The sequence below is a fragment of the Schizophyllum commune genome (assembly GCF_000143185.2).
Source record: "Schizophyllum commune H4-8 unplaced genomic scaffold SCHCOscaffold_9, whole genome shotgun sequence".
Classification (NCBI taxonomy): Eukaryota; Fungi; Basidiomycota; class Agaricomycetes; order Agaricales; family Schizophyllaceae; genus Schizophyllum; species Schizophyllum commune.
In genome coordinates this window covers 1,860,407-1,882,018 of record NW_026089546.1, presented here as the reverse complement: position 1 = coordinate 1,882,018, position 21,612 = coordinate 1,860,407, and the positions used below count along the sequence as shown (strand labels likewise).

At 59.5% G+C, this 21,612-nt stretch overlaps 8 protein-coding genes across 8 annotated transcripts; 2 read left to right on the top strand and 6 right to left on the bottom strand.

The window, feature by feature from the left end:
• Positions 1-21: 21 nt before the first annotated feature.
• Positions 22-1,446, bottom strand: SCHCODRAFT_02635462 (uncharacterized protein). Its single transcript, XM_050345869.1, is given in 8 exon segments — positions 22-262; positions 273-412; positions 464-637; positions 694-714; positions 763-937; positions 1,125-1,154; positions 1,214-1,253; positions 1,339-1,446. The coding sequence occupies 7 exon segments, from the start codon at positions 1,359-1,361 to the stop codon at positions 363-365; spliced, it is 513 nt and encodes a 170-aa protein (XP_050198956.1). The 5' UTR covers positions 1,362-1,446; the 3' UTR covers positions 22-262; positions 273-362.
• A 208-nt stretch (positions 1,447-1,654) lies between these two features.
• On the bottom strand, positions 1,655-6,136 carry SCHCODRAFT_02635458 (uncharacterized protein). The gene is made up of 14 exons (XM_003029450.2): positions 5,606-6,136; positions 5,198-5,550; positions 5,026-5,139; positions 4,789-4,968; positions 4,581-4,739; positions 4,413-4,530; positions 4,294-4,361; positions 4,108-4,240; positions 3,757-4,059; positions 3,421-3,703; positions 3,153-3,362; positions 3,002-3,095; positions 2,926-2,945; positions 1,655-2,876 (listed from the first exon to the last, which is right to left on the bottom strand). Exons 1-14 carry the CDS (start codon positions 6,060-6,062, stop codon positions 1,979-1,981), a joined length of 3,390 nt encoding a protein of 1,129 aa, XP_003029496.2. The 5' UTR covers positions 6,063-6,136; the 3' UTR covers positions 1,655-1,978.
• SCHCODRAFT_02635456 (uncharacterized protein) lies at positions 6,090-6,798 on the bottom strand. The gene has a single exon (XM_003029449.3). It carries the CDS (start codon positions 6,683-6,685, stop codon positions 6,392-6,394), a length of 294 nt encoding a protein of 97 aa, XP_003029495.1. The 5' UTR covers positions 6,686-6,798; the 3' UTR covers positions 6,090-6,391.
• Positions 6,799-7,323: 525 nt separating this feature from the next.
• On the bottom strand, positions 7,324-9,845 carry SCHCODRAFT_02550205 (uncharacterized protein). The gene is made up of 2 exons (XM_050343668.1): positions 9,391-9,845; positions 7,324-9,338 (listed from the first exon to the last, which is right to left on the bottom strand). Exons 1-2 carry the CDS (start codon positions 9,804-9,806, stop codon positions 7,676-7,678), a joined length of 2,079 nt encoding a protein of 692 aa, XP_050198955.1. The 5' UTR covers positions 9,807-9,845; the 3' UTR covers positions 7,324-7,675.
• A 175-nt stretch (positions 9,846-10,020) lies between these two features.
• SCHCODRAFT_02635448 (uncharacterized protein) lies at positions 10,021-12,152 on the top strand. The gene is made up of 6 exons (XM_050345868.1): positions 10,021-10,293; positions 10,350-10,600; positions 10,663-10,810; positions 10,941-11,224; positions 11,283-11,536; positions 11,590-12,152. Exons 1-6 carry the CDS (start codon positions 10,244-10,246, stop codon positions 11,998-12,000), a joined length of 1,398 nt encoding a protein of 465 aa, XP_050198954.1. The 5' UTR covers positions 10,021-10,243; the 3' UTR covers positions 12,001-12,152.
• Positions 12,153-12,880: 728 nt separating this feature from the next.
• On the top strand, positions 12,881-14,868 carry SCHCODRAFT_02670689 (uncharacterized protein; the record flags this gene model as incomplete). The annotated part of the gene is made up of 2 exons (XM_003029845.2): positions 12,881-14,125; positions 14,176-14,868. 2 exons carry the CDS (start codon positions 12,881-12,883, stop codon positions 14,866-14,868), a joined length of 1,938 nt encoding a protein of 645 aa, XP_003029891.1.
• A 1,014-nt stretch (positions 14,869-15,882) lies between these two features.
• On the bottom strand, positions 15,883-17,654 carry SCHCODRAFT_01158444 (uncharacterized protein; the record flags this gene model as incomplete). The annotated part of the gene is made up of 9 exons (XM_003029447.2): positions 17,338-17,654; positions 17,218-17,275; positions 17,030-17,169; positions 16,771-16,976; positions 16,656-16,721; positions 16,541-16,602; positions 16,302-16,487; positions 16,093-16,165; positions 15,883-15,903 (listed from the first exon to the last, which is right to left on the bottom strand). The coding sequence occupies exons 1-9, from the start codon at positions 17,414-17,416 to the stop codon at positions 15,883-15,885; spliced, it is 891 nt and encodes a 296-aa protein (XP_003029493.1). The 5' UTR covers positions 17,417-17,654.
• Positions 17,655-18,399: 745 nt separating this feature from the next.
• SCHCODRAFT_02635438 (ATP-NAD kinase) lies at positions 18,400-21,554 on the bottom strand. Its single transcript, XM_050345867.1, has 6 exons — positions 20,880-21,554; positions 20,674-20,815; positions 20,367-20,619; positions 19,858-20,311; positions 19,544-19,810; positions 18,400-19,493 (listed from the first exon to the last, which is right to left on the bottom strand). Exons 1-6 carry the CDS (start codon positions 21,448-21,450, stop codon positions 18,610-18,612), a joined length of 2,571 nt encoding a protein of 856 aa, XP_050198953.1. The 5' UTR covers positions 21,451-21,554; the 3' UTR covers positions 18,400-18,609.
• Between the last annotated feature and the right edge of the window lie 58 nt (positions 21,555-21,612).

Here is a 21,612-nt window from a genome sequence, read left to right as displayed (position 1 = left end):
CAATTCGCAAGACGAAGATAGTACAAATCATACGCAATACAGATGAGACCGATTCTGAACGTAGTGACAACACCCACCCACGACGGGGACGACGAGGAACAATGCCAGGTACTAGTACAAGCCGGATCGTGGACGTAAACGACGAGTGCTCGAGGCAGGAAAGGAAGGGCGCTGGGTAGGAATCCGCGGATGAGTGCGTCATGTACATGTTGCGTTACGTATCGATTCAGAGCAGCAAGATGGGACCGGACTATGACACAGGAATGGGAAGGCAGTCAAGTCGAAGACGATAAGCATGAGTATTGACGCCAGCGAGGGGCAAGGTCCGTCAGAAAGGGGAGAGAGGAGGGGGAGTCCAGCGCCTAGTAGCCGCCGGAGCCACCGTAGCCGCCGGACTGGCCGCCGTAGCCACCTTCTGGACTAGTCAGCAAGGGCTAGTGCGGTAATAGCTATCCATGCTCACCTTGCTGATAGCCACCGCCACCGTAACCGCCCTGGCTGGCACCGTAGCCGCCGCTGCCGCCACCACCGTAGCTGCCGCTGCCGCCGCCGTAGCCGCCGCTACCACCGTAGCCACCTCCACCCTGGTAGCCTCCACCACCGTAGCCGCCGCTGCCACCGCCGTAGCCACCGCCGCCTATAGGACATGAGCATAAACAAGGTGAACGTCGCGAAATGCAGTACTTTGCCCACCGTAGCCTCCACCGCCGTAGCCTGCACAGAGTCAGATCGAGGCCGATCACATGCGATCGGAAGACGTACCACCACCGCCGCCTCCGCCGCCGCGAGCGTTGGCGAGGTTGACCTTGATGCGACGGCCGTCGAGCTCCTGCTCGTTGAGGCTGCTTATGGCCGACTCGGCCTCACCGGACGAGGAGAAGGTGACGAAGCCGAAGCCGCGGGAGCGACCAGTCTCGCGATCGCGCATCACAATGGACTGAGGGAGGCACAAGCATGATCAGATCGGCAACCAAAATGAAGGGGGTGTACAGCGAGGCAGATCAGCCTCGTGTATGCGGGGAACATGGGGGGAGGGAGGGATGCATCTGACGCCCATGCAGCACAACATCGTTCAGGAGAGAGGGATACGAGATCGGGGAACGGCGAGACGAAACGACGCGTACATCGAGGACCTGGCCAAAGTTGGAGAAAGCCTATATTGTCAAACGAACAACGATTGGTAAGGACATGCGAGGCGCTGCGTAGGACGAACTTGGCGCAGGGTATCATCGGTCGTGTTCCAGCTCAGGTTACTACAGGCAAACAATCAGTCGAGCGAGCTCCCCCTCGCGGGGGACGGGCGCGCCGGTGAGCGCTGAGCACGAGAGGATCACGAACCCGACGTAAACTTTTGTAGACATGATGGCGATTCAATAATATATAGCGGAACTGATCCCAGTAAAACAATGGAAAACCAGAGAGACGGAAACCCGGAAACGAAACGCGGCCGAGAGAGGACACTGGTTGGGAACAAGGAGTTGGGGGAAAAACGCTGCCCTCGTCCGTCCTTATATCCCCCCGATCTAAAATTTCAAACTCAGCTGCCCCAACGGGTGACTAAGACTGCCTGATGTGGCGCAATTGCCAACGCTCCGTCCGTCCCGCCGCCAGGGACACCCCGGCTGCGGCGCGCACGGTTCGGTTCACCCTCAAATCAGGCTGTCAAACTCCATTGCAATCGAGAAGATCCGGTAAACCAGTGCAGGAAAGAAAAACAACAAACAGTGTAGGTGCAACAGTATGTGGATGGGGGGACGGGGGAGGTACTCGAACCGACGGTGTTCAGCGTACACGGAAAGGACTATGCTACTACTAGAACCTGCAGAGCAAGTGTAGATGTGTGCCAATGTATGTACAGTGGAAAGGACTCATTGCTAGGGTAGATGGGAGGCATAACGGGGCGTGAAACAAAACATGAGGTCGTAAACAGGACGGCGAGCGCGACGGTGCGCCTCGTCGTCGAAGGACAGGGAGGGCCCTACAGCGTGCTCTGGCGCTTGGCCTCCTTCTTCTCTTTCTTGTCCTTCTTCTCCTTCTTGATGATCTTTTTCCTCTCCTTCTGGTTGAGGCTGCCCGCCGGGCTCTCCGTGTCCGAGCGCACAGACGGACCCTCGTCCGTCGAGCCGCGCGGCGAGTTCGTGCTCTCGTTGCGCTTGAGCGTCGGGATGATGCTGGTCGTGCCGCGGCGCGTCGTAATCGAGATACGACGGGCCATCCGCTGGAAGTTCTGCGACGAGATCCGCTTGCGCTTGGGCTCAGCATCCGGGTCGGGCGTGTCCGTGCGCGAGGGCGTGTTATCGACGGTCGGGTCGAACGTCACCCCAGGCGTCGACGTGGCGGCTGCCGCCGGCGCCGCCTCGCTCTGGGCCTGCGAGGCGGTGTCGTCCGAGCCAGGGAACGCGACCGGCGCAGGTGCCTCCCCGGCAGAAGCCTCGGGCGCATGCGCTACGCTCTCTGCGTCGGCCGAAGGGAACGCAACCGGGGCGCTGACCTCCGCATCCTTGGGCGGAACCTCAGGGGCAGCAGTAGACGCACCCTCAGAAGGCTGGTCATGTGCGACGAGTTCGTCCTGCGGTTCGCTCGGTGCCGTATGATGCGAGGGCGCGCTCGGTTCACCCGCTGGCTCGGGCGCAGTAGCGTCGGTGCTCGCAGCGGGCTCCTCGTGAGTCGTCGTTGGCTGGGGCTGCTCCTCCTGCTCCACGTCGTAGCCAGGCTCCTCCTTCGACTTCAGGTCCTTGATGTCAATCGTGACCTCATGGTCCGTCTCCGAAGCAGCAACCTGGTCCGCCCACATAGAGGCAAAGACGCCATCCTGCGCTATGAGCTCCTTGAAATTGCCCTGCTCGACGATTTGCCCGTTCTTGAGAACCAGGATCCTAGTAAAGCGTCAGCTGAGCACCCCAGAACGACGGCCGCTATACGCACACATCCGCATTCGCGATGGTCTATGAAAGCCGGGGTAAGAATCCTCCTCAATCATGATCGTGCGAAATGAACTTACCGAGAGACGGTGGGCAATCGACAGCGAGGAACGGCCAACCATCAGGTTCTGAAGCGCATTCTGGATATCCTTCTCGGTCGAAGTATCAAGGGCACTGGTAACGGCATCCCGTGAGCAGTGCAACCTCCCACGGCCGTCCGCATCTACATACCTCGTAGCCTCATCAAGCAGCAGGATGGGAGGGTTCTTGAGGAGCGTGCGGGCAATAGCAATTCTCTGCTTCTCGCCGCCAGATAGACGCACACCACGCTCGCCAACCTTGGTGTCATAACCATCAGGGAAGGACAGGATGCGGTCATGCATCTGAGCCGACGCGGCAGCTGCCTCAACTTCCTCCATCGAAGCCCCGAACTTGCCGTAGCTAAACAGTCCTCGTGAGTCCACTGCTCTATCTTATCGTCGCGCCGCAGTCCACGTACCTGATGTTGTACGCGATGCTCGAGTTGAAGAGGACTGTATCCTGAGGCACCACGCCGATAGCGCTGCGCAGGCTCTTCTGAGTTACGTCCCGGATGTCCTGGCCGTCGATGGTAATGCTCCCATCACCAGGAGCCAGGTCATAAAAGCGGTAGAGCAGGCGGAGGATGGTCGATTTGCCCGAACCGGAGTCGCCGACGAGCGCAACTGACGAGCCCTTCGGCACCTTGAATGACACACCGCGCAGGGCAGTCGTGCGGCCATCGTACGAGAAGTTGACGTCCTCTGCAAGCGACGGTTAGTCGCCGTCCACGCAAAGTCTAAGCCGCGATACGTACTGAATTCGATCTCCCCATTCTCCACGACGAGATCCTTGGCGTCCGGCTTGTCGTTGACGTCAGTCGGCTCGTTGAGCAGGTTGAGCAACTTCTCGGTGTCCACGAGCGACTGGTTCATTGCGCGGTAGGTCGTGCCGAGCATGTTGAGCGGGCCATAGAGCTGGGTGAGGTAGGTGATGAAGATGATGAAGTCACCCGTGCTGGACTGGCCGCGGGTGACGCGCAACGCAACGATAAGAGACCCAATGAGCAGGCCAAGCGAGATGATCAAGTTCTGCACCAGGTTGAGCAGATTCAGGGAGACTGGTGGCGGTCAGCAAGCGATACGGCACGGGGAATAGGTACACGTACTGATGACCTGGTACTCGAGAGCCTGGTACTTGTTGATGGACTTGCGATAGCGCTCGCCTTCGTGCTCCTCGCCGCCGAAGTACTTCACCGTCTCGTAGTTGAGCAGACAATCGGTGTGAATGCCACGGGTTTTCTGAATACACCTTTAGCATGATGCTCTACTATACCATAGCGATTGAAACATACGATATCACGTTCGTTCATGCGGCGCCTAAGCTTAGTGCGCCACTGGGTCATGACGATGCTCGCATACCCTGCGATTGAATCTTTAGCGGCGCTCAAAGCTCAAGATCAGGACAACTCACCGTATGCAAACATAACGACGAATATAACTACAGTCAGCGTCCACTCAAACTTGGTGGCGAAGACGACGAGGGCGATAACAATGTCCAAAAAGATGGGTACAAAATTGAACAGGATCAACTGGAAGGCCATGTTAGCGGCAGCTCAAGTAAAAAGTTGTATGCGCATACCTCAAGGGTGCGGTTGATGGCAGCACCGCGGTCTAGTACACGCAGAATCTCGCCGGTCTTGCGGCGTGTGTGGAAAGCGAAGGAAAGGTTTAGAAGGTGGTCGAAAGCCAACTGGGACATCTCCCTGTCGGAGTACTGCATGACGGGAGCCCAAAGCGTCTACAAGCGTGATCAGATACGGAAAGCTACACAGGTAGTGCGAACGTACATCACGAAGAGCAGCCAGGCCACCGCTGCCAGCCAGGAACCTGAGACCGACATATCCGAAAAGGATGGGCCATGGCGAGCGGGTAGAGGTACCCTCGAAGATGTTGACGAGCTCTCCGAGCGCGAAGGGAATGCCGAAGTTGACGACACGACCGATGAGAAGAACGATGATGCAAAGGAGCTGGAAGAAGTCATGTCAGCTGCGCACGATCTACATTTCGACTGAACGGGCACATACAGCAACCAGCTGCAGCGAAGAGCTCTTGGATGGCCAGAGGTAGGGAGAGATGCGCTTCATCCGCTGCCAAAGCTCACCCCATGTCGGCTCGGGCGTGACATCGGGTTTTGCTTCCTGATGGAAATGAGGCGCGTCAAAAGAAGTCGTGTGCCGGATCAGCGATGGTGCTTACCGTCTTGGAAGCCGTCTGGGACGCAGCCTGAGACGGTGCTGGAGATGCCGAGCGTGTCGGTGGCGCCGTCTGTGTGCCCGACGAGATAGAGGACCGGAAAGTCCCGTACTTGCTCGACGGGACACCCAAATGGGCGACCGGCGACATGCCACTAGAGGCGTGCGCATCGGACCCAGGAGGCAGAAGGAACGAGGAATCCGTGGGCTGCTCCTCAACATCCGCCTCCGACGGTACCGGGGTGTAGACGACGCGCGGCACAAGGAAGGCCCAGAGCAGAGGCAAAAGGACGAGGATGCGGAAGACAGGGAAGACGAGGTGCAGGAGCCCACGGATGGAGACATGAGTGGCAGGGGCTGGAGCGTAACTATGTGAGCAACGATCAAAGGCTAAGAGATAATCGATGCTCACCGTCCTGGTAGCTCTGAGTGTAGAAGCCCAGGATTATCACCTGGGCAACGTCGATGGCAAAAGCAAGCGCGACGGCCAGCCGCAGACGCTTCAGAGACCAGACCTCGACACCCTGCACGTCTTTCCACGCGCCCACCGCCGCGGTACCAGCGTAGGCCACGAGACCCACGACTGCGCCAATCTCAATCCCGGTCATGTAAGGCCATTGCTTCTGGAGCACGGCATAGACGACGAAGACCAGACCATCCGCAAGGTAGGTCAGTGCAGCAAGGGAAAGAAGGGTGAGGATAAGGCCGCGACGCGGGATAGTGGAGGCGACAACGACGGGCACGATACCGGAGTCAGTGGCTGGCGCGGAGGGCTTCGCGAACAAGAGCGACGCGGCCGCGATGAGGACGGTTGCGGGCGATACGATCCTGAGCACGAAGAGCGCGAGCTGGAGCGCGTGCGAGGCCATGGCGTCCGAGTCCGCGGCGGCGCCTGGGTTCGCTGCTCGTTGATGGTCAAGAGGAAGAGTGTGCGAGCTCAAAATTCGAATTTCCGCGCCTCAGGACACCGCCCAGGCCGTGACGTCTCCGATCACTGATGTCGACATATGTTGCCCTTTTGCTCCGGGCTTTTTGTTTTCGACATGTAATTCTCCTCGAGGCACGCTCCTCGCCTGCACACAGCGCAAGTAATAAAATGAAGTAGTACCTAGCCTACACCTGCCGCGGCGGGCGCAGAAGGAGCCTGCACAGTCATATGTACACCGACGTTCCCCCGCCAAGCTTTCTCTGATTTCCTTCACTGCGCCAGCCCCTTCTCCGCGTCCTCCAGCCTGCTTCGCACATCCTCCACCTTCCGCCCTATCGCGGCCGTCTCGTCCCGGTTGTGAAGTTTAAGCGCTTTCCTCGCCTCCGCCACGAATTCGTATGATTGCGCGAGGGACTGCATGACCTCCTCGTCCTCGTGTTTGCCATCCCCTGTCTCCACTAGACCAGAGGCCAGCAGATCCTTCGACGACGCGCGCAGGAGCGCGAGGTCACGCAGCGTGTCGCTCAGCGCAAGTGGCTGCCTGTCTTTGGCCTTTCCGGACATCGCTAAGCTCAGCTGATTCCTTGCGGCAGTGGAGGTTCAGAGCAGAGTGGGCCTGCGGTGGCGCGCGCTTACCCTTGCGGTGGCTTATCAGAACGGAATCGGTATGGAGCGCATATAGATGGATCAGACACTTGCCGATCCACGAGGTAGCTAGAAGAACGCCTCCAGCGATAGCCGGATTCTGAACAAGGAAGAATGGGATCGACACTGCTCCAGTCAGGAGCCCAACAGGCATCGAAATCCCGAACCGTCACGCTCACGTGAGCGCGATGCTCAACTTCAGCCAAAGGCAGACAAGCGCCGCGCGAAGAAGATGTCGGTCTCTAGCGCCGCCTCAAGTTCGGGGAGAATATTCAAACTCGGCCTTCTATTGCCCCTCGAAAATACGCGTCCCTGCATCGGAGGCCGAGGCAACGTCGGCTAACCTGTCCTGCCCGTTGCAACGCGCACCGCCAAATAATCCAGAGTGCGATCTTGGAAGGTTCGTGTGAGTCAATCCACGTCTCAAAGATCACGATCGCTTCGCCTTTATTCCTGCATATGCTTGGCTACATTTTCGCTCGCGCTTTCGGCTTCCTTTCTACGTATCGCGGCCTTCTTACGCACGGCCCTCTTTTCTTCGAACGTCTCGCCAAGCAAACATGCCACGCCGCGTTCGAGCAACATTCAAGAACCCAAGAAAAACATGCACATTATGATACAAGATATGGTGTGGATGAGCGAGACGCGTACGTGAGGGTGCGAAGTCCTGGATATGCAGGATGAAGAAGGTATATAACGAAGCATGCAGATAATAGGTACGTAGGTGATAGGGATGCGGCGGCGATGGACGGAGAACGCAGATGCAGGTGTGCATCAGATGGGGGGACAAAACAAATAACAGTACTTACATGAGAAAGCATAGTTGGCTATCAGTGGACTGCGATGAAGGTGTTTGTGATAGTGGAGGATGACAGCGAATGAGGCAAAGTCAAAGGACGAAGCAAGGGATCAAGGGCCCCGAACGGGTGAGGTCGCGTACATAAACATATCCAGTGGGTCGTCAGAAGATGGATGTGCCGGTCTCGCATCTTCCAGCGGGTCCTCCTCGTCGAACGCCTCCTGCACGTCCGCGCCAAACACATCAAGGTCGTCCGACGACATGATGCTAGGACTCCAACGGTGGTTTTCGTGTCGACGATCGCTCGCACTCTTTCCGTAGACGAGATCCATCGGTTGCAAACCCTGTATTCGCGCCGGCAGCGACGCCCTAGCAGGTTTTCGAGGTTGAGGCGTGTGTACCGTCGTCATATTGACCAAGGCTGAGGACAATATCGACGAGAACCGTCTCCGTGGCGTGCAGACCAGCCGCTCGTCGCGGGTCGGCAGGGGCTCCTCGTCGTCTTCGTCCTCGCCCTCCGTATCCGACGAGGCCCGGAAGCGGACCACCTTCTTGTTCTCCCTGCCCCGGCTTCGACTCCGGGCAGGCGAGTCGGCGCCATAATGTACGCTCGGCCGCTTTTCGTGCGACACCTTCGCCGCTGGCTGGCTCACATGCACCCGCTTCACCCTCTTCCGCGCCGGGCGCGAGTCGTCCCAGCAGTCCACCATATTCTCCCTCGCCCATTCGTCCCTGGACATCCCGCCCCGACACCGCGTCTCCGCCTCGTCCGCAAGCGCAACAAGCTGCTCACGCCACCGATGCACTTCCTCCCCGCTGCTCCGCTTCACCGCCGCGCCCTCCGACGACGGCCGCTCGACCTCGCGCAGGACGCCGCCCCAGAGCATCGCTTCCGCGTGCACGAGGCCATGGCGCCAGAGGACCTCTGCGCGTGCGCTGAACACGTCGGAGACGCGCTGCAGCCAGTCGACGGGCCCGAGGAGGTCCGCGAAGGCGCGGTCGGTGAAGGGCATGGCGATGACGGGCTGGAAGGCGTCCTGGGCGGGTGTGATGCGCCGGATGAGGGAGCAAACGGCGTCGAGGTCGGACTTGGAGGCGCGCGCGTGCTGCGCGACGAGCCACTCCATCGCGAGGCAGAGCACGTCCTGCGGGACGGTCGAGCCGGCCCGACAGTGCAGCAACATCGGGCGGACGAGGCGCAGAAACTCGCGGACGGTGCAGTAGTCGCTGTCGTCGCCGAGGATGGTGGTGGATGTCGTGGATCTGCGGAAGCAGTAGCGCTTCGCGAGCAGCAGCCAGCCGTGCAGTTGAGTCTCCAGGGCTTGTGTAATAGCATCGTCGCGGGCAAAGTGTTTGGGATTGCAGATGTGGTGTATCAGACCGGCGGAGAGGTCCAGGAAAGCGGAGAGGGAGGGTCGCCAGATCTCGCGCGCCAGCTTGTCCATTGCTCTTGAGGTCCACACGTCAGACGCTGTGTCCTCGTCCATCACGTCCAAGAGTGCGTGAACGAACATGTCGTGCGATCGGCCGACGGAGGGAGCTGTCCACCGCCGTAGCAGATCCACCAGAAACAAAGTATGCGCTGGATGAAGGAGTGACGCAGGGCCTGCCCGCCTCGGCCTGACAGTTTGATGGAGCAGCAATCGAAGGACGTCTGGGGCCTCGCAGACTAGTCCGTGGGCCAGGGTCGTTTCAAGTAGTATAAAGAGCAGAGTGGGGTGATATGGGCATTGCGTACGGATGATATCCAGCGCTTGCGAGCGGATAGCCGCTCTGCGAAGCGTACGTCAGTGGGGACCAAGGTTGGACAAGAAAGGGAACGCACCGGCGGTAGGGTGGCGGAATAGCCTCGTAGATCTCGTCCCGCTCTTCGTTCCAGTCAAGAGCATCATCTCCGTCCTCTGGCTGATACTCCAGTCCCCGTCCTGCCACCGCGGCGCACATATCCGCCAGTGTCATGACGCGCGGAGCTGGTGCCTCGTCGTCTCGTGTCCGCGTCAACACGCTGTTGTACGCGTCCCGCACAGCGTAAATCTTCCTCGACAGCTCGCGCTGCTCGCACAAGCTGCGATCGTAGTACGCGCGGGAGTCGGGCGGCGGGAGAACGGACAAGGGCGGGCTCGTACTGGTTGGTCGAGAGGAATAGGTGGCAGAGACGCCACCGCTGCGCTCGCTGGAACAGGCGGCGAGAGACTTGCAGCTAGTGCGCAAACTTCTGAGCGAGATCTCTGAGGGCGCCATCGGAGGAGACTCTCGACGAAGCAGCAGTGACGGTGAGATCCGATGTATTCGAACCTCAAGCGCCCGTCGGCGGAAACAAGTAACGTGACCGCATTCTATTTCGGCCCGCTGTCCCGACACCACAAGCGCCCATGATCACCTCATATCTTCCCCCTATTTTTCTGCACGCGGGGCGTACTTGGGGGCACCGTGGTCGATGTCTGCGACCGCGCGATAGTAGAAAGCCTGTTCCCCGCTCTGATTGTTTGGAAGTATTCCGATACTCTCCTGAGACGTGGGTTCATATCAGCCACCACCGCACTGAGCTCGAGCTCCGAATCCATATCCGAAATGCCACTGCCTGTCACGAATTCCGAAATGCTTAGAACGTATAAGAGAATCGCCTCCGCCCCACTCCCCTCAGCACTCTTGCCTCCGCCCCCCATCTCCCCCTCACCATGAGTACCCAGTGCGCCAGCCAGAAGAGGTCCTGGTCATATGTCGTTCGGTATGTTATGAACTACTGTTGGCGCTCCTCGATCACTGACCACAGTGCTTCACCAGCAACTTCACGCCAGCATGGTTTGCCGCAAATATGGGGACTGGCGCCATCTCCATCTTGTTCCACTCGTTCCCCTACGCGAACGGGTCGACGACCATGAACATCTTCACGCTGATTTTCTTCGGCCTGAACGTCCTTATGTTTCTGGTCTTCTCCGCTATTTCGGCTGCACGATACCTGCTGTTCCCTGGCGTGTGGTCGCTCATGATCCACCACCCCGTGCAGTCTCTCTTCCTCGGGACGTTCCCCATGGGTGAGCGCAATTTTCCTCCATCGTCGGTCGAGTCAGTGGCACTGACGTCACTCCCATTTCAGGCGCCGCGACGATTCTAAACATCGCCGTGCTCACCGTCTATGAGCAGTATGGCATGGGCGGAAAGGCCTTCCTCTACTTCCTCTGGGCCTGCTGGTGGCTCGACGTCCTCGTCTCGATAGCTATCTGCTTCCTCATGATTCATGTAATGTAAGTTTTCTCGATGCGTTACCATTCCGAATCCCTCTCCGAATGGTTGCCCACTCCGAATCCTTCGTCACCCCTTCGCCTTCTATCTTGCCCGGTGCATGCTGCTTGATACTGATACCACCCGCTCCAGGTCCACGGCGCATAACCATGCCCTCGACAAGATGACGGCCGTGTGGCTGCTCCCTGTGGTCACCCTCATCGTCGCCTCGTCGACGGGCGGCGTCATCGCGCCGTCGCTCTACGCGTACTCGGCCTCGCATGCGCTTATCACTGTCACTCTGTCGGCGGTTATAGTGGCCATAGGGCTCACTCTGGCCCTCATGATGCTCGTCATCTATCTCATGAGGCTCATCGTGCACGGTCTGCCGCCCACCGCAACCGTCATCTCGGTCTTCTTGCCCCTCGGTCCCACAGGTAATGTTACCGCTCGCTTCAGCAATGAACTATCCGCTGACGATAGATCTGCACACAGGCCAGGCTGCTTTCTCCATACTTACGCTCGGGCAGTGCTTCCGCCAGTTCTTGCCTGTGTACGACGGCACCTCCCAGCTTTTACGCTCGTCAGCAACAGGCGGCATTCTCGAGACGATATGCACCCTCATCGCCTTCGTCCTATGGGCGATGTGCACGATGTGGATGCTCTTCGCCTTTCTCAGCATTCAGAACGTCGCTCGAAAGGGGCCCATACCCTTCAAGGTCCCATTCTGGGGGCTTATCTTCCCGAATGTGCGTCCCCGTCTCTATTCACGCCCAGCCGCAAAGCTCACTGATGACTCCAGGGCGTCTACGCAAACATTACCATCAGCCTCGGCCAGACCTTCGACTCGGGCTTCTTCCGTGTCTGGGGCGCTATGTATGCGGCGCTGACGCTCTGCATGTGGTGTTACGTTGCATGGACGACCCTCAGGCTGGCGTACACGAGGGAGATCTTCGAGGCGCCGTGCCTCGAGAATGTCAACATCCGCCGCCGGGGGCGCAGATCAGCGAAGACGCCGCGCGCGGACGAGCTAGACGAGCAGGGCTTGCCTGTGACGCCCCCTCGTAACTCGATCGACGCGGAGGCGCAGCGGTCGAACGCGACGGTGTGCGCAGTGGGCCATGAGTCCGCGGGGGTCTCGAACCTGGATCTGCGGCTCAGCACGATGGAGAAGGTACCCGGTGACGGAGAGAAGCGGACGTGCGAGGCTTGAATAGAGCGTTGGGATATGATTCGTACTCTATCATAGAGGGCCAGGGCGTAGACGGAAGGAACTTTTTTCTACATTTGTACGAGTATAATCACTCACGCTTGGAACCAGTAATAGGCATCGATAGAGTTCATAATATCCGGGAAGCGCTTGACCACACGAAGTATCTGGATCCAGAGATAGAAGTAGTCGTCCTTACTCTTTCGTGGAGGTGTGTGGGGCGCAAGTGGGCGCGCACTGCCGACAGTGGGTCCATGGCCTCCACGTGTTGGTGCTTTATTCTGCTTCCGCACATGACGCGCCGGAGCCGTGACCGCGGCGTGATCGCGTTTCTGTTTGTGCAAGTTGACGCGCGCCGATCGCGGAGAACAATGGGTCGGCAGCGAGCGGCACCGACCTCGTTGCGGTCACAGTCCCATGCCCAAAGGGGCTCCGGATAATTTTCTGGACGAAGTTCTGGTGTATCTGAGCGCATATCGGAGGTTGGAATGCTCATCTGAGAAACGGGGGACCGCCGGGCCTTGTCGAGAAGCCAACATGGGCGGCATCAGTGCTGTGGCCAGCTGTATTGTCCTATGCCTGGTCCATAAATCTTGCATGTTCTGTGGCACACCGCCGCCATACGGCTATTGTGGGACCTCCCAGAGAAGTAGTAGGCAGGTCTTTGCGTCGCATTGCCACAGAGGTATAAGAAGCATGGGTGTGGGCGGTGCCGGGCGTGACGTGACAAGGCCCCGCCTCGAGGTTCGTGGGGAATTGGCACTCGATCATCGTCTGCTCTTACCACCATCGTGTTCGCCGAGTTCCCAAGCGACGCTCGACGCCGCGCTCCCCCCGCCGCCGTCCCCGTCGCCGAACACGCGCGCCTGCGCCATCCGTCACGATGCCCGTCGACAAGACACGCAAACCCCCTCGCCAATCCGCCAACGACGTCAAGATCCCGCGTCCACCGAATGCATGGATCCTCTTCCGCTCCCACCAGTCCAAGGAGCGCAAGAAGAACCAGGACAACAACAACATCCACCAGCAGCCCGCGCAGTCCGTCATATCCGCAGAGATATCACGAATGTGGAAGGAGCTGAGTGTTGAAGACCGCCGATATTGGGAGCGCATGGCAGAACGCGAAGCCGACAGACACAAGAAGCTCCATCCCAACTACAAGTACCAGCCGCAGAAGAAGGAGGATAAGGAGAGGGAGCGGGAGCTGAAGAAGCAAGAGAAGGAGCAGGCGCGTCGGGAGCGCGATGCCGCTGCACGCGCCGCCAAGGGCAAAGGCCGACGAACATTGGCCGCGCCGCGCTGTGTCCCTTCCAATGCCCCCGTAGCATCTTTGCCCGTAGCCGTGCCGTACTACGTCCCAGGGTACATGCCAGGCTCCACGGATGCAGAGTTCGCGGGCTATGGCAATCTGGGACCGTCGCCGCCGGTCTCTGCGGCATCGTCGCCGGAGCCCGATCACGACTGGCCCGACGCATCCGCGTCCCCTGCTAGCTCGGGTCCTGCCCTCACGCCCCTCCCCACTCCCTATCACACGCCGCAGGTCGAGTCCGACGCGTCGTCGTCGACCTCCATCAGCCCCATCACATACCAACCACCACATGGCCAACCGCTGCCACCAACCGTCCCAATACCGGCTTTCAAGCCCGTCTATATCCCGCCACAGCCTATCCACCCCCAGCCTATCCAGACGCAGCGTGTGCCCAGCGGGGCTTCCTCGGCGCCTCCGCCCACACCGATGACGACGGGGTCCACGTTCGAGCAGGTGCAGCAGGAGTCGCGCCCACAGTCCACATTCGAGCACCAGCAGCCGGAGGATCCGATCCAACAATTGCATCGGCTGCAGCAGGCGATCCAGGAACAGCAACAACGTGAACAGCAGGCGTCAACTCCTGCTGTTACGCCTGCTCCCACGGACTGGCAACCACAGCAGCAATTACCACCAGCGTCTCATATGCCGCCTTCGCAGTCGGATTGGCACCAACAACAGCCCCGGGACATGTCCAACGGCTGGCAGCAGCCACCGCCCACGCCGCAATGGCAGGATAGTCCGGCCACGGAGCCTCCTCCGAGCGAGCCATCTGACTCGCAGACGGACATCTGGCCTAGTCAGTCGTCTGAGACTACCCAGGTAATTGAGCGCTCCGTCTATTATCACTCAGTGTTGATCCTCCATTCCAGGTTCAGGACTTCTTGACCTTCGACATGCCCGCGTCTGGCGAGGGCTGGCCGGTCAGCGATGACGGGTCTCAAGCATTCTCTCAAACGTTCACTATGGGTGATGTTGGGCAAAGTGGCATGCTCGGCGGACTCCGACTCGAGGGCACCGACCATCCCGAGATGTTCATGGTCCAGCCGGAGAACTGGGACCTCAATCCCGACTCGTTCGACCTAGCGAACTCCACGATCCCCATCCTGAACGGCTCGATGCTTGACTTCAGCTTTGGACTCCCGGAGAACTTGCCGGATGCGACCTCGCCGTCTACGAGCTACGCTGCGACACCCGCTACCGAGATGTACGCGACGCCCGGGGCCAACGCCGTCGCAGGGCCGTCCCGCCCCATGTCCGCAATGCCCTACGAAGAGCAGCCATCGGGCAGCGCAGGATCCGACCCCATGTACATGGACTACCGCTATGGCGACGAGTTCATCAACTACGACGGCGGCGCAGGCCCCTCGTCTCGCCCTGCTCCGGCGCATTCGCAATCTACGCCGGTTGTACCTCAGGCTTCTGAGGCGTCGCCAGCCCCTACTTATACTCCGCCGTCCGGCGCCCAGTTTGCGGGCGTTCGGCGTGTTGGAGGCGCTTGGCGGCGACCTCGTCCTGCTGTAGAGCAGGAGGCGACGCCGTCCTGTGGCGTGCCCGCCAACTAAGTATGCTATGCTATGCATGAATATGACGCGCTCGTATGTGTTATCAAAGGTGAGCACTATCCCTGTCATTGGCGGATTAATCGTCCTGACCCATGATCGCTCAGGAAACCGTTCACGACGCATTGTAACGCCAACCCCAGGAACGCTATTCGTATGGACAATGTGCCGTTTTCGCTTTCGCCAGTCGCCGCTCTAGATTGTTTTTTTTCCTCGCTCGCATCGCCGGTATTTATCGCTATCCCTCCCGTGTCGTTTATCGTCGCTCTCCAAAACCGAACCCAACCTCGTCACTAATAATCCAAACCCACTCACGACGACCTCACGACATAACCGCTTTTTGTGTGGACCCTTCCCTCGGTGCTTCTGGTGCTTGGTCGTTATTGCTCATCCGATTTGCTCGTCCGTGCGCCTCTGCGAGGCAGCGCTCTTTATCCTCTATACTCATATCGCTGCTGTCCACTGCTCATGCCCTTGTACCTCGCCCTTACGACTCACTCATCTCCGCCGCATATGCTGTCCATCTATATCGGCGCACCCCTCACGAAGGTTGCTGTCGTAATCTCTGTCTCCATTTACAGTAATCTCCCTCTTCTCGTACATATCTCCTTTGGTCCTCTTTACTCTTTATTCGCTCTGTTTCTCTTGCAGTACGTATCGCCCTTGTACAATCGCATAGTCCGAACAAGACTGAAATCGCTTCTGCTAGCTCCCTCTGTAGGCAGTGTACCGGGTCCTTTATGAGACCCAATTTGACTTATTCGAATGTCGCTCCGGGTCGTGCTGCCCGATGCCAGTACCCCGCGGGAGAAGCAATACACGATGCGCGCTCGAATCGTCAAATCATACCCTCGATCTGCAGACGCATCTCGGACGGAGGCGAGGACAATGGGCGTCGACTCGAGTGGCGGTGCCTTTGGTGTGACTTGTTTGCCACGTGTCACAGTTCAACTCATTGTCCGCCTCATCGGGATGCGTGTGACGCCCATTGTTCGTGACGGATGCCGACATGATCTCTCACGGAATGTCCGCTCGATACTAGAGGGTGTGAAGCTACAGATCAGCGGGTGTGAAGCCATCGGCTCGTGGTCGACGCAGCAATGAAGCATCGACGGCAGTCTAGAGGCGGAAGGTGTCACTCCAGGCACGAGGATGACTGGGGTGGGGTTTCTGGTTTTCAATCAAGCCTTGGAGCAGGCGCTTCCAGTGCCACAAGCGAGTACTCACTACGGAAGACGTCGCCTCGTGAGGACGAGAAAGCTTCCACAGATCCCTGATTACATTTCCCGTGTTGCTAAGCCTACAACCCATGTAAATTATCCTTAATTTACACTACATATACCCAGTCCTTGAACACGGTCCATTTTGCGACTTGGTCGCTTAGTGCGTGGCGCATATGCTTCGTCGCCCAGTACATAGGCATCCCCGCCTAGTACATGAGGTTGCCAACCGCCGACGGGCCTCCAGAGTTGGTGTACAAGCACGAACCCGTGCCGACGTTCGTGACCGCGCCGCCGTCATTCGCCTGCAACAGGGCGGGCGACGTGGCGACGAAGGGGAAGTAGAGCTCGACCCAGCTCTGGGAGTCGAGCCAGGCGAAGGCCTGCTTGAAGAAGTTCACCCTGCAATCCTCATGTCAGAAATTTCGTAGTCCAGGCGAAGACGCGGAACTCACTGAGCAGTCTGGCCACCGGACGGGTTGGCGAGGGCGAACTCGGAGATGACGACCTTGTAGTTCTAGTGGTGATGGCGTAAGTACTTGCAGACACTGCGATTAGAGAGAAGCTTACAGGGAAACGGTTGTGCGCGTTCGTGACGTGAGACTGGAAGCCGCTGAAGTCGTTGCCGTACCAGTGCTACAGAGGCGTTAGATCCCAGCCGCAACCCTGTGATCAAGATACCTACGAGGTTAATGTAGTCGCCGTAGCAGCCACCGCCGCACGAATTGAGGAAGTTCTGGAGCCAGTCAAGGCCCATGCCGCTGTTCGTGCTGGACGTAACGGCCGGGAACGCCTTCTTGATAGCCAAGGGGTTGATGTGCTGCTTGTACCAGTCCGCGGCGCTGGCAGCGCTGATGCCGTTAAGGTCGGGCTCGTTCAGGGAGAAGACGGCTAGGCGCATGTTAGCGCCAGACGATGGTTGTAAAGGAAAGAAGTGTACGCACTAGCCCATCCTTGCGCCTTTTGGCGGGCGGCGAGCTCGCCGACGGGGCTGGACGAGCAGTCCCAGCAGCCCTGCATGCCGATGAAGCCGAGACCGCCGTTGCCGTTGGTGGAGGGGGGAGCGTAGGTCTCCCAGTCGTAGCTGGCGATGAATGAGTACGCTGACCTTCCCTCAAGTGTGAACACTTACATAGCGACGACCTGGCCCTGGCCGTTGTTGAGCACGCCCGGGTCGAGCTGGCCGTTGTCTGTGTAAAAGATCGTCCAGCGTCAGCACGGATATGCAGAATGAAAGGTGCTGTCCACATACACCATGGCCACGCCAAACCACGCTTGCCAGCGGAGACAGCGGAGGCGCACAGGGCGACGAAAGCAAGGGCTTGGAACATGTTTGATGAGTTAGAAAACGTCGAGAGACGATGGCTCTCCAGGTCAGTCCTACGGGTCTTTTATACGAGCCTCCATAGTCCCGCACAGGCACCGCTGCAGCCCATCGCCCGTGGCTGCTCGCGATCCCGAACCTGTGCCATGCGCCCGCGTCTGCGCGCCCGCACTCCGAGGAACGCTCAATAAAATGGAGGGCGAAGCAGGCCAGGCCCCCGCATGCCATGGAAATCTCGAGACTGGGCTTGCAGGGGGAGGGGAGGCGTTTGTACCTGAGGAGAGGGACTGCGAGGTCATTGGGGGCGAGCGAGGACGAAACGGAGGGTAGGGGATCGGGGTTGGGAGAGATGCCACTGGGCAGATCATCACGGTTCTATCGCACCAGAACCTCTTCAGTCGACAGTTTATGGCACCTCGACTCGCTGATGATCCACGAAAGACAGCGCAGTCGAGCGATGGCAATTCTAGCTCGCCCTTCGCAGGACGTGCCACCTCGCCGGGGTACAGTTGGCGCATGCAGGACTCGAAGCTGCCGAGTTCAGTCAGAACATTCCGTACTTCCCGGTCAGAACCTAAGAGTAATAGCAGGACGTTTCATGGATGGACGCAGATCATGGTGCGCCTCGGTGCCTGCGGTCATTGAGCCTTGGGGTCTGACAGACATCAACGAGCTGTATAGTCTGATCAGCGTCCAGTAGCGCCGGGCGTCAGCAGGCGCCTAGCCCGGGTTCAAGCAGCATAGGCGGTTCTCTGAGCGCAAGTCGCATGATGAGGGCGAGAAGAGGGTGCATATTTGTGCCTGTTTGACGAGAGGTCATGCATGTTCGACTCCAGACTACCCAAAACCTACCGCTACTTATGGCCATCGTTCCCATTCATCAGTTGGGTGGCAGATGTTATACCTCGCTCACGTCTGCCAGAGTCTGGTCTACTTTGCTCAGAAGCTAGATTCTACCAGGCTAGTACTCACCTTCGAGCCCCGAGCTGACATCGATCCGTCGATCCCGGCAGTCTTCACTTGTAGTCCAACGTTCCAGAGTATAACCCAAGCTGCATCGTGCATGTATCTATATGTACAGATGTATGTGCGTCGTTATAGTCATTCAACCAGGCCAAGCATCGCCCGCGGCATGCCCTTCTCTATAGCCCCATCTACATTCCACTTTCCCTCCTTTCCTCCCCTCCATCCACACCGCACCTACGTGCAGTCGCTATCGCTCGTATTGCTACTATCGCTCTCATCATGCCCCCACACCGCGAACGCCCGCCTCGCCGACCCCGGCTCCCTTGAGCGCGACCGCGACCTTGTCCTTCCGCGCATCCGCCCATGCAGCGCGCTCGCCATCGTCGGCGTCCGCGCATCGTCCACGTCGCGCTCCTTCGGTATCCGGCTCTTCCCGCTCATCGTCCGCCGCACGTGGATGTTGTCGCGGATACCCTCCCGCTCCGCCGCGCGGCCCTCAGGGTGGTGGTGCGCGTCGAGGTGGTGTGCGTAGTGGGGGTGGTGCGGATGGTGGTTGAGGTCGCCGTAGTCGCGAGGGGGCAGAGGCGTCGGGTGGGGCGGGGACCCAGTCGCGAACCGCGAGGGCGTCGACACGCCCGAGAAGTGCGCGGCTGAGTTGGGGCTCGTGCAGTTTGAGCAATTTGGTGTCCCGCAGTGCGCCTGTTGTTGCCGCTGCGCAGTGTCATCAAGGTTCTCCTTCGTCTTCTGCTGCCCGAGGTTGATGTGCTCGCTCGACATCGCGTTCGTGAGCGGAATCATCGTGGGGGGCTGCTTCGCCGCCTGCGCCTCGGGCGAAGAATCGTCGATATCGAAGGTGTCTTCCTCCTCGTCCGACTCATCATCACCCTTGACCGTCTCACTCGACGAGCCAGTGGCGTTGGCGGTAGCCTGCATGGTTCGTCGCCGGACCTTGTGGTGTGTGCTAGGCTCCTCTTCCACGACCACAAACGATTTCTGCCGCTCGCGCTCGTTCCATTTAAGCGTACGCGAGATGGCTTGGAACCAATCGGTGAACTGTTTGTCGGCACAAACAGTCGGAAACGGGTATTTCGACGCAGTGACCTTGATGTGGTCGCCCTCTGTCCGGTCGTTAGCTTTATAATTCAGTACCTGAAGTGCGAAGACTCACGCTTCAACTCGATACGCCCACGGCCATCGAACGAGGCCCATGCCGTGCTGCGAGAGTTGAAGGGTACGCAGATGCGTAATTCCATACTGTCGGGAAGGAGCATGGGACGGAAGGAGAGGGTGTGGGGGCAGATAGGAGTAAGGAGGAGGGCAGGGATTTCCGGATGGACGAGGGAGCCGCCAGCGGAGAGGGAGTAGGCAGTAGAGCCCGTCGGCGTCGCGACACACAAACCATCGGCTTGGACCGTTGTCATATGGTGCTCGTCGCCTGCACAAATGATTGGTTGGGTTCAGTCCAGTCCAAAACGCACGCACCGAAGAGCTCAAGCTGGCTAACGTATGGGCTTGGGCCACGGTCCACAACTAGATCGTTGAGGATTTCGAATGTTTCCACCGGCCGGGTCGTGAAGCATTTGATCTCCTTATCCTTGCTGTGCTTGTTCTCCACAGGTGTCGCTTGCCAACCCCCTTCCACTGCCTCCCAGCCTCCCTTCTCTACCTTCATCATGATCTCGCCCGTCGACGCCTTCTTGATCGCCTTCTTGTTCGTATCCGTCGCGCAGCTCTGCGCGCGGTAGACCGTGCAAGTAAAGCGCATGCGAAGGTTGACGCGAATGCCATTCTCAATGGCGTTATCCATGGTCTGTTGGTGTTCCGAGAAGTCAAAGTTGGTGAGGAAGCCGAGCGAGCCCAACGCGAACGAGAGCACGGGCGGCACGATGCGCTGGAACAACCAGGAGGTGAAGAGGACCGTGCCATCGCCGCCGAGCTGCAGTTACGGTTTGTCAGCGGGGGAAGGGAGTGATCGCGGGCGGACGACGCACAGTGACGACAAAGTCAAACAGGTGCGGGCTGTTGCTGCACATGTCGCTCGTCCAGTAGCGCAGCTGACCCTCCTCGGACGACGTCTGCTCCGAGCTAAGGGAGGTGAGCGACGTCATCGATGAGCGCGCGGACGAGAGCGAGCTGCTGCTCGACGCCCGCCGCTTGGGGTACGGGGCGAAGAGCTCGGGGTGGTCGCGCTGGATGCCCGCAGCATCGAAGCGGCGGGATGTGCGCAGCTGACTGTCAACGTAACTGGGGAACACGGGTTAGCACGCAGCGGGCGTTGCGATTGGGGTAGCAACTTGCACTACGAGGCCGCGCGGGGAACCCGCTCGCGGCTTAAGCATCAGGTAGAGCGCAAGGTCGCGCGTGAGCTTGATGAGCCGATTGTCGCGCGCCTTGGTGATAATGAGGACATTCTGTATGTTCGAGTGGATGCGCGCGCGCCCTGCGGGGTGGGGAACATGCTCAGTCAGCTTGGTCGGCTGCGTGCCGCACGCACGACGACGCACCGAGCTGCTTGCTCATCTCCCGCACGCCGACGGCGGTCTCCGCGAGCTGCTTCGTGAGGCTGCTCGAGTACTCCCCGTCGCTGTCCGAGTTCGAGTCGAGCGAGTCGGGCGAGAGGCGCGGCGCGGCGCCGTTGCCGCGATCGATGAGGCTCTTCGCGACGCCCACGTTCGCGTTGTCCCCGAAGGGCCGGCTGTGCTTGCGGAGCGCTTCCGCCAGGGTGTTGCCCGTGTCGAGGTGCGAGTGCACGAAGCAGGGCGAGTTGAGCGGGGGCTCCACGCGGGGGCTGCCCGCGGAGAGCCTGGCGCGGCTGGCCGGGACGACGGTCTGATCTCTCTGCTGCATCGACTGGGCCTGGGCCGGCGAGGTGCTCTCGTGGTTTGCGGTCGGTCTGGGAGAGTTTCTGTCCAGGACGATGTCGGACTTGAACCCGTTCGCTCCGTACGCGAGGTTCAGTGACGACGGGCGGCTGCTCCGGCGCGAGATCGACGGGCGCAAATCGTGGTCCACGTCGAATGGCGTCGTCGGCGGCGTCGAGAACGTCTCGTTCTCCGGGGACACGAGCGACTCCATCCTCGCGGCTAGTGTGTGTGCGGACGTCGTGGGGGTTTCTCGAGAGGCGCGTTGGCTAGGCACGGTACACGCCGAGTTTCAAACTCGAGGCCGTGGCGAGTGTGGCGGTCGCTGGTGAGTGCGGCGAACGCAGACGCGGAGGTCAGTCAGTGCGAGGCGTCC